Genomic DNA, 10,000 nt, shown 5'->3' on the forward strand with positions numbered 1-10,000 from the left:
CCCTCTCCTCCTCCCTCTCCTCCTCCCTCTCCTCCTCCCTCTCCTCCTCCCTCTCCTCCTCCCTCTCCTCCTCCCTCTCCTCCTCCCTCTCCTCCTCCCTCTCCCTCTCCCTTTCCTCCCCTCCCCTCCCTCCTCCCCTCCTCCTCCCCTCCCCCTCCCTCTCCTCCCTCTCTCTCTCCTCCCTCTCCTCTCCTCTCCTCTCCTCTCCTCTCCTCTCCTCTCCTCTCCTCTCCTCTCCTCTCCTCTCCCCCTCTCCTCTCTCCCCCTCTCCCCCCCTCTCCCCTCTCCCCCTCTCCCCCTCTCTCTCTTCCTCTCCCTTCTCTCTCCCCTACAAGTGGTAGTTTCCAGCATCCCTCCCTCGTCCTCTTCTCTTCTACTTCTGCACCACGCCCCTTCATCTCTCAACTCCCTTTGGAGTGGGAGTCTTCAACATCTACTCCCCCCTTGCCCCGCGGTATGGTTAGTCTGCAACATCCCCTCTCCCCCCCCCCCCCCTTCCCCTTCCCCTATGGCATGGCGGGAAGTGAAAGTGATAGGCACGAGACAATCATGTTCGGAACTCCCGATCGTGACCTGGGCGGCTCATCTCACTAGGCCCTATACTCACTCCTTCCCCTCTCTCGTATACATCTCCTCTCTTCCCCTCTCTTCTCTCTCTCTCTCTCTCCTCCTCTCTCTCTCTCCTCTTTCTTCCCCCCTCTCTCTTTCTTTCTCTCTCTCTCTCTCTCTCTCTCTTCCCCCCTCTCTCTCTCTCTCTCTCTTCTCTTTCTCTTCCTCTCTTCCCCTCTCTCTCTCTCTCCTCTCTCTCTCTCTCTCTCTCACTCTCCTCTCTCTCTCTCTCTCTCTCTGTCTCTCACTCTCTCCCTCCCTCCTCCTCTCTCCCTCCCCTCTCCTCTCCCTCCCCCTCCCCCTCCCTCCTCCCCTCCCCTCCCCCTCCCCCTCCCCTCCCTTCCCCTCCCTCCCTCCCTCCCCCTCCCTCCCTCCCCCTCCTCCCTCCCTCCTCCCTCCTCCCCTCCCCTCCCTCCCTTTCCCCCCTTCTTTCTCTCTCCCCTCTCTCTTTCTCTCCCTCTCTCTCTCCCTCCTCTCTTCTCACTCCTCCACACACATCCCCAACCCTTCCGATTCCCTTTTAGATTGCCCTGCCTTTTCCTCCCCTTTCTCTCTCCCATTCCCCTTGCCTTTCCCCTTCCATTTGCCCATACCTTTTCCCTTTCCCTCCCTATCCTTTCTTTTCCTCTTCTTACCTCCCCTCTTCCCCATCCCCTTTCCTTTCCCTTCCCCTTCCTCTTCCTCTTCCTCTTCCTCTTCCCTCTTCTCTCCCCTCTCCTCCACATATATATCTATATGCAACTCTTGCGTATACAGTGCAGTGCATGAATATCCTCACACAAGCACAGAATGAGCTGAAGGCAGTATCTTCCCTTGTGATGCCAAGTGGCGATTTTTCCGGGTACTAATTTTGCGATTCCATCTCTGAGGCGCCGTATTTGTCTGCTAAGGACCCCCCACCCCCAACCCCCCTACCCCATTCATGTGCTACGGTGCCGCCCAGGTAGGGAGAGTCACGCTACACCTGGGTATACTGTATACACTGTTGCTCCCCCCTCCCCCTACCCCACTCCCCATTCCATCCCATCCCGCCCCTTGCCATATTCCTCATGGGACGAGGTGGCTACGGGGATGGCGTTACCCATACGAGGCCGAGAAGCATGAGTTATCCTTTTGTTATGGCGGATAGGATTTGGCTGGAGCATTTTGTGTGTGTAGCAAGGATTACACTGTATTGTCTTGCAGTCTTTGTTATTGTCTTGCTGAGTCTGCTGCACAAGACTGTCCATCAAATGTATGGGCATGAAACCTGGCACAGTACCGAGGACAGGCTGTCACGAAATTTGTGCCATGTTTTCATATCGTAAGGTGGTGTTGGTGTCCTAGGAATCTTCTCTTATCGTATTTTTCAAATTTCCAGGTCATTCTTTATTCGGAACAATATAGAGGTCTTCATCTGCTTAAAAAAGTTGTTTACTTCTTTGGTCTCAACGGGCGAATGCTATGCACAAGAGAAGGATGAGGGTGTCATGCACAAATTGAAGCATTGTTAGGGGGAGGTGAGGGTGTCATGCAAGGAAATACAGATGATAGAGCATAAAGTAACGTTAACAGACGAAAATGAAGTTGCTTAAATCAGCTTTGTTACCCCCGTGTGGTTCGACTACCGCCTTTATATGTTTTCATATAACCATTTTTATTCTTTGTTTGCCGAAACACTTTACATATCTTTCTATACATCTATTCGAAAATAAATACACAATGGCAGTTGAGAGTTAAAGGTCCGAACATCATAAATATAAGGCTAAATGCGGCTTGGATAGCCGAAGGAGCCGCTTGGGAACACGCCATACAGGGCAGGAACCATCTTGAGCCGTGAGAGTGAGCTACTTAACAAACGTTATATTTATGAGCGTGACGCCATGGTCGAGGGTCCTTCTGGCCTGGCTCTCCTCCCCCTCCCGCCCACTCCAAACACTCACGCCCACGCCCACGCCCATTAGGTTACGCTGCTCTGTCACTCAAGTCATATAGCCAGCCAGGAGGAGAAGCAGGTGGAGGGGACGGTGCTCGGTCGGACGGTCGGGTAGTGCCGAGGGAGTCAAGTAAGGAAGATAATGAGAGAGGCTTTGGGGGGGGGGGGGTACGGAAATCACCGTGTTTACGCGTAGGCTTCGCAGCTGTGGCGTTGCGATGGTGCAATGCGGGGGGACAAGTAAGCGGTGTTCCATTATGCAGGAGTCGTATGCTTATCGTCCACTTTACTTTCTGTTGTTGCGTTTCTCTCTCTTTGCGTTCCTCCCCCAACCCCGCATTCATGTCAAGTTCAGCCTTAGCTTTACACGTTATGTTCACACTGACCATGCCTGCTCAACCGACATCCGCCCACTCTCATGGACGCGATGAATTAATTGAATGGACTAAACACGATTACGATAGCGCAGGTCACATAAGCCTAGTCGTAATGTGCTGATAGTCCGGAATTAGGGTCCCCTCCCACTTCTCCGGAATCCTACATAATGCCGATAACACTTTATCTGTGGACAAGGCCGGGATTATCGAACAACAGAGTCGAGGGCGGCGTTGATGACGGAGTGTGGGCGTGAGAGACAGGCACGGCCTAGCGGACGGAGCAGCTGCGAAGGGCTTAGACCTCCGCCGCGCCGTGCCCTGTGGAGGAGGCATCTCAAGGCCGCGCGGACGGAGACGAACGGCCTTTAACTCGCTCTGAAAAGTTCTCTAATTAGATGGCCATGTTGATCGTCCAGCTGGATCGGGCGGCGGGCTAGGACTTGCAAGGCGAAGGGGATTTTGATGTTGATTTGTCGATGTGGCCCGGGGTATCTCGCGGAGGATTTTTTTCTTTTTTTTCTTGATGTCCGTTTGCCTTGGTCTAGCATTTGTAGCCATTGTTCTTCTTCTGAATAAACGAACAGGTTGTGGAAAATATGCGAAAGGACAATAAGTAAATGGAATCAGGTATATAGTTGAAGTAGCATGTGTAGGTTCTGAAGAAATTCGCTAAATGAGGGATTCTTGAGGGCCATATTTGTCCTTCCTCTTACGGGCCGTGAACTTAGATGATCTGATAAAACATTCAGTCGTACGCGACTATTGTGTTATTACTTTAAGTCAGAGGTGGCGAGAGGGAGAACTACGACCATTTTGATATTGAACACTATCTTTAGCTTTATTTTTTGACACAGAGAAGGTTGTATGTCTCGGGGAATCGCCGTTGACTCTAAGTGCCTTTTATTTTTATGGGGCAACGGCGTGTATGAGCCGATCACCGTGCCTATAATTCCGTACCTGTAAGTTTAGGGGGAGGGGGGCGTGACGAGGTGTACGTAAGGGGTGGAGGGGTAGAGGTTAGCCTAATGCTGCTAGTGTATGCTGGTTCACGTAGGCGTCATTACATGCCCTTAATGTGCTGTTTTGTATGTGCATTTGAAGCATGGTGGCCGGACTTTTCATTTGGACTCCGCTGCTGTTGTTTACGGGTCCGAGGCCTTTGTTTATCGGTGTGTTTAAGCCCGCCTTCCTCTCGCCTCTGTTGCACCTGCTGGGTCTCTTAGGCTTGGTGCTTTATGATTTTCTTGATTTTGAAATTTGGGTTAATATTACTTTTGTTTCTGTTGGTGGTTTTGCATTTCCGAGAGCAATGTTGCATTTTTGTCACAAGTTGGATTGGCAATTTCGTCCCAAAACTGCCGCTCGGGGCCAGGAACCTAAGCGTATTTCAGGCAACGCTTCAAATTGAATTCTGGCCGGCGAGGTCTGTCGTGAGAGTGCGAGGCGGGGGTGGGGGTGAGGGGTGGGGGTATCTAGCTCAGTTTTATGATTTGTTGTTGAATGCCGTGGAATGTACTTGATATAGGTTAATACTTGGATGTGTTATGTATGTAAATCTTTTCTTCTCTAGGCTTGGAGTATTTATTATTGGGACTGTATTAACGGCACCCCGCTTTCTCTCTCTCTCTCTCTCTCTCTCTCTCTCTCTCTCTCTCTCTCTCTCTCTCTCTCTCTCTCTCTCTCTCTCTCTCTCTCTCTCTCTCTCTCTCCCTCTCTCTCTCCTCTCTCCTCTCTCTCCCTCTCTCCCCTCTCTCCTCCCTCTCCCTCTCTCCTCTCCCTCTCCCTCTCCCTCTCTCTCTCTCTCTCCCTCTCCCTCTCCCTCTCCCTCTCTCTCTCTCTCCCCCTCTCTCTCCCCCTCTCCCTCTCCCTCTCCCTCTCTCTCTCTCTCTCCCCCTCTCCCTCTCCCTCTCTATCCCTTTGTCCTCTCCCTCCCTCCCTCCCTCCTAAACCTCCCTCCCTCCCTCCCTCCCTCCCTCCCTCCCTCTTTACCCTCGCCTCTCCCCTTCCGCAAAAGGTGTATCAAGTTACCTTATCCCGAGCTATTGTTAAAATTGTGGGCTATAGCTTAAGCCCACCTGCATCATCCGCACACGGATCAAAGGTCTCTCCGGGGAATTTGTTTTGTGGTGTCATGTTTCGCTCCTTTATTTCTCCAATGTAGGACACATTTCTTTAATAGCTCGTGAATGGTTAGCTTATCCTTTCCTTTGGGTGAATTTTTGTTTGTCTGTCTCCAGCAGATTAGCTGTGATGATAAACCCATATTGTTTTTTGTTTGTATGATTAATCTACATTATATATACACACTGTCGGAAATACTCCCCTAACATGTTTTTTTTTTATGAATACATAACCATTCAAGGTATAAGGTAAGCAATGGGTATACGCTAATACCCAACCCAGAGATTCCATGCTCCGACGTATATGTAGTCCGCATCAAACGATTTGTTTCTTTCGATTGTACTCCGCGATCCAAACAACTGCCGAAACGGACTCCAGGAAGACGCTTTTGTTTGAATCGTTAAGAGTAAACAAGGATGGTGCAGAAGTGCTTGTCTCGCATCATCTCAGGGATCTTTAGTTATGAATCATGAGTTGACGGAGATGATGCGTGATGTATTATTAATTAAGCAAAGGAGCCAAAATAAACCTTGCAGATGGGGCAGTGAGTAATGACCTTCAGTCATATGTATTAGGATGTTGTCTAGGAGTTCGAAGAAGAAAAAAAGTACAGGAAGAAGAAACCGTTCCTGTAAGGCATCTGAACCTCGACTATTTTGAACCAGGATTTTTTTTTACAGGTCTTAGGCGTGAAGATTGAGACAAGTAATTCCAAACTCATGTCTTGATCATCTAGTCTTATTTTATGGAAGAAAACAAACAAACAAACAAAGAAACTTTGCAACTTCGATTGATTAGTGTTGGATTAATCCGCATTACGGTGACTGAATAGTAGTAGGAATATGCAGGTGTAGTTGAGTATGCTTTGAGCTTTACAGTAACTTTATAAAGTTCGCACAAGGCAAGGCGCGAGTCTCGCCACTCGCACTTTTTAAATGCGAGCAGCCGACGCCATTTCCAAGGTTTAAGCCGCTTGCTCTAAGTCCCGCGGGACCTTGCGCCCCTCCCCTGCTTTTGCTCCTTGCTTCCAGTCTCCCAAGTTGTGCCGAGAGGAGTCCTGTGTTAGGAGATTTCGATTCTATGCTAGGATAAGGGGGGGGGTAGAAGTATCAGGAGGAAGGCTAATGAAGCTTCGGGGAATGTGAGGGCCAGGGGTTGGGGTGGGGTATAGGGGGCAACGTGAGGGAAGGGAAGAGAGCCGTAAGTAGCCCGAGGTGCGTCGCAGTGCCTCCTCCTCCTTCTCTACCCCCCCCTCCCCCTCCCCTCCTCCTCCTCCTCCTCCTCCTCCTCCTCCTCCTCCTCCTCCTCCTCCTCCTCCTCCTCCTCCTCCTCCTCCTCCTCCTCCTCCTCCTCCTCCTCTTCCTCTTCCTCTTCCTCCTCCTCTTCCTCCTCCTCTCCTTCTTCCTCCTCCTCTTCCTCCTCCTCCTCCTCCTCCTCCTCCTCCTCTCCCTCCTCCTCCTCCTCCTCCTCCTCCTCCTCCTCCTCCTCCTCCTCCTCCTCCTCCTCCTCCTCCTCCTCCTCCTCCTCCTCCTCCTCCTCCTCCTCCTCCTCCTCGCCCTCCCGTTGCCACATTGTTATGCGCAGAGGGCGGCTCTCCGCCCTATATGGAGGACAGGGCCCGCCGCGGCGCTCCGTTCCAGCGCGCGCCCTCTGCCTCATCTTCGCTTCTGTCTCTCGTCGCTCCTATCTCTTGAGCTATCACCACCACCCCATGGCGGAGCTGCGCCTTGTCTCTCGCTCCATCTCCAAGCTCATTATCCCCGTCGTTTCGTCTGCGGGATGAACTGTGCGTGTTATCCCGAGGCGTTTCGTTTTCTTCTTTCAGATCATGTCTTGCAGAGACTACATCGTCTCCCTTGTTATGAAGTATTCAGTTCAAATGTGATGCTCTGCTTGAATCTCACCTGGCGGAGGGCTTCCCTCTTCCTCTCCTCCTTCCTCTTAATTTATGCTTCTTCCTCATGCTTCCGCTTTCTTCTCACCCTCCTTTCCTCCTCCCTCCTCTCCTTTCTTCCTCCTTTTCCTCATCTTCCTCTCTTTTCCTCCTCCTCCCCCTCTCCTCCCTTCCTCCTTCCCTCTCTCCTTCCTTCCCTCCCTCCTTCCCTCCTTTACTCCCTTCATCGCTCCTTCCTTTCCTCCTCCCTCCTTCTCCCTTCTTCTCCCTCCTTCTCCCTTCTCCTCCCTCCTTCTCCCTTCTCCTCCCTCCTCTCCCTTCTCCTCCTCCTCCTCCTCCTCCTCCTCCTCCTCCTCCTCCTCCTCCTCCTCCTCCTCCTCCTCCTCCTCCTCCTCCTCCTCCTCCTCCTCCTCCTCCCCCTCCTCCCCTTCCTGCTCCCCAGCATCTAAGTCCCCGTCTTGGACCCTTCCGCAAGCTCCTTCCTCATCCCAGTATGATTATGTTCCTCCTTGGTCAGGCCGTGTTGTGACGGCCGACTCGCCAGACATCCTTCATTGGCACGGTTTGAAATTCAGATGCGAGAGCTAATCTGAATACGGAGGGGGCGGTCCGAGGCGAAATTTATCGTCGTCTCTCCGTTTCGCCCTCGCCGCTGCCCCGATGCCCTCGAAGCCACCGCTGCCGCCGCCGCCGCCGCCGTCGTCGCCGTCGCCATGTTGGGGCATCATCCCCCTCCCTACCCCTTTTGCCTCTCGGGGTAGTTGTTACGGCCACGGCCTTTCCCCTCGTTTCCGGATTTTTTTTTTTTTTTTTTTTTTTTTTTTTTTTTTTTGACGGGGGGGGGGGTCGGTTTGGTACGGTGGGTTCGTTTTGGCCGTCGCTCTCCTTGTCCGGGACCCCCGAGGTTGGAGGATTAGAATTGTAAATTTTTGGGAGGAAAAGGAGTAAGAGGGAAGTGGAGGGGGGGTAGATCCTGGGAGAGAAACACACGTACACATACATACACATGCACATGCACACACATACAAATACACATACTCATACACATACTCATATACACACATATACATACACATACTCATACACATACACATACACATACACATACACATACTCATACTCATACTCATACTCATACTCATACACACATACACATACACATACTCATACACATACTCAAACACATACACATACACATACACATACACATACACATGCTCATACTCATACAGTATACTCAGATATAGTGTTCAGATATGCAGTGTACGAAGATATACAGTGCAATACATACACTTAAAGGGAAACCCCGACGCACTAAGAAAAAGAATGATAAATCGTTTCGAGCTCAGGGAGACTCCTCGACAGACGACTAAAAAAAAGAAAAAAAATCTATTTCGTTTTGCCAGGATTCTGGTTAGGATTCGAAACGTCAGGATTTTATTTATTATTCTTAGTGCGGCCGCGTTTCGTTTCATCTGCGAGCGATCGTTCCTGTGTAGTTTTGGACTTACGTATAAACATATACTCATAACCGAGCATTCATATGTACATGCTATTTACGTGTTGTTTAACTATATATATATGTATATATATATATATATATATATATATATATTTATATTTGTGTATTTACTTATTCATTTGTATATTTATTTATTTATTTATTTAAGCAGCTACTCCACAGCAACTCGCCCTTCGCCTCAGCTGGCATTACGTACATCGTTAGGTTCGTGTTGCAAGTCGGATATCAGTAGCGATTGCGGTGCGCCATATGGCATGCTATTGTGTCGACCGATAATGAAGGCAAAGATCGATCTGTGACGTCACGCTATTGACATAAGGCCGATCCGTATTCGGTGTTACGCCGTCGCGTCGTCGTCTGTGATCTTGATTGAGCCCATGATAATGAGGATTCGACATATTCGTCCTTCTCTTTTTTTTTAAGATGGAATATTGCAGTAGCTCGTTGCTGTTGATAAGGACTGGACTCTAACCTCTGTTATTCTTGGTGTAGCTGTGGATGAGCAGTGATGAGCCAACTCAACCACACGAACCAACCAAAGGAATGCCCTGTTGTTAGACGGTCGCTTTATTATTGTTACTGCTGTTACTACTACTGCTGCTATTATTATTATTGTTGGTGTTACTATTATTATTATTATTATTATTATTATTATTATTATTATTATTATTATCATTATTATTATTATCATTATTATTATTATTATTATTATTATTTTATCACAGCTCTTTGTTGTTATTGTAAGTGTTTTTGGTTAATATCATTATCAGTGTTTCTTTTGTTATTAATGCTATTATTTGTGTTATTGTTACTATTGTTATGCGGTCAAGAACTGCTCTCTCCGGGTCATACCCAGAGTGGCTGAGGATAGTCCTATATCCGCCCCTTTCGTCTAACAGTTAATCCCTTTCTCAACAAATCCACGACACAGGCGAATCCGCACTAACCTTGGCCTCTTTGTTTCCTTTCCAGGTGAAGCTCGAGCGCGTGCTTGGCCTCACCGTCCCCAGTAACGCTGCCCTCGACTGCGACCCGCACTCCGGACAGGTCGCCTATCCTGCTGGGTAAGTACCACGTGCAAGGATTTGTTTGGTGTGGACGGAGGAGGAGGAGGACGACGACAACGACGACGACGACGACGACGACGACGACGACGACGACGACGACGACGACGACGACGACGACGACTTGGTGGATGATGAACTAGTGTTGTTGGTTGGCTGGCTTGTTTTGTTTTGTTCTTAGTTTTTAGCGTGTTTGGTTCATAGGTTTGGCTTGTTTGGTTGTCGTACTGGTTGCTTGTTTGTTTCTCTTTCTGGTTGCTTGTTTGTTTGCCCTGGGTTGTTTGGTTTGTTTGTTTTGTATGGTTGGTGCTTTGTTTGGTTGTATGTATAGCTTGGTTTATTTCATTGATTGGTTGGATTCCAGGTTGGCTAGTCGTAGAATCACTTAGATATTCGTATAGTGATATTGACTGACTGACTGACTGACTGATAATCTGACTGTGGTTGACGGCCTAACTGGATGTTTGCGCAATGCACCCCTTCCTTCTCTCGGGATCT

At 49.5% G+C, this 10,000-nt stretch overlaps 1 protein-coding gene across 19 annotated transcripts in view; it reads left to right on the plus strand.

Moving 5' to 3' along the window:
- Nucleotides 1–10,000, plus strand: part of Wdr62 (WD repeat domain 62) — a 155,922-nt gene that overhangs the window by 103,933 nt on the left and 41,989 nt on the right. For all 19 annotated transcript variants that reach the window (XM_086547531.1, XM_086547537.1, XM_086547539.1 and 16 more), the window contains one exon: nucleotides 9,411–9,502. In XM_086547531.1, coding sequence (XP_086403657.1) covers nucleotides 9,411–9,502 — 92 coding nt within the window. The remainder of the gene's footprint in view (nucleotides 1–9,410; nucleotides 9,503–10,000) is intronic.

Source organism: Penaeus japonicus, unplaced genomic scaffold, assembly GCF_977035675.1.
Source record: "Penaeus japonicus unplaced genomic scaffold, GWHDUDI00000001_assembly GWHDUDI00000019, whole genome shotgun sequence".
NCBI classification, from domain to species: Eukaryota; Metazoa; Arthropoda; class Malacostraca; order Decapoda; family Penaeidae; genus Penaeus; species Penaeus japonicus.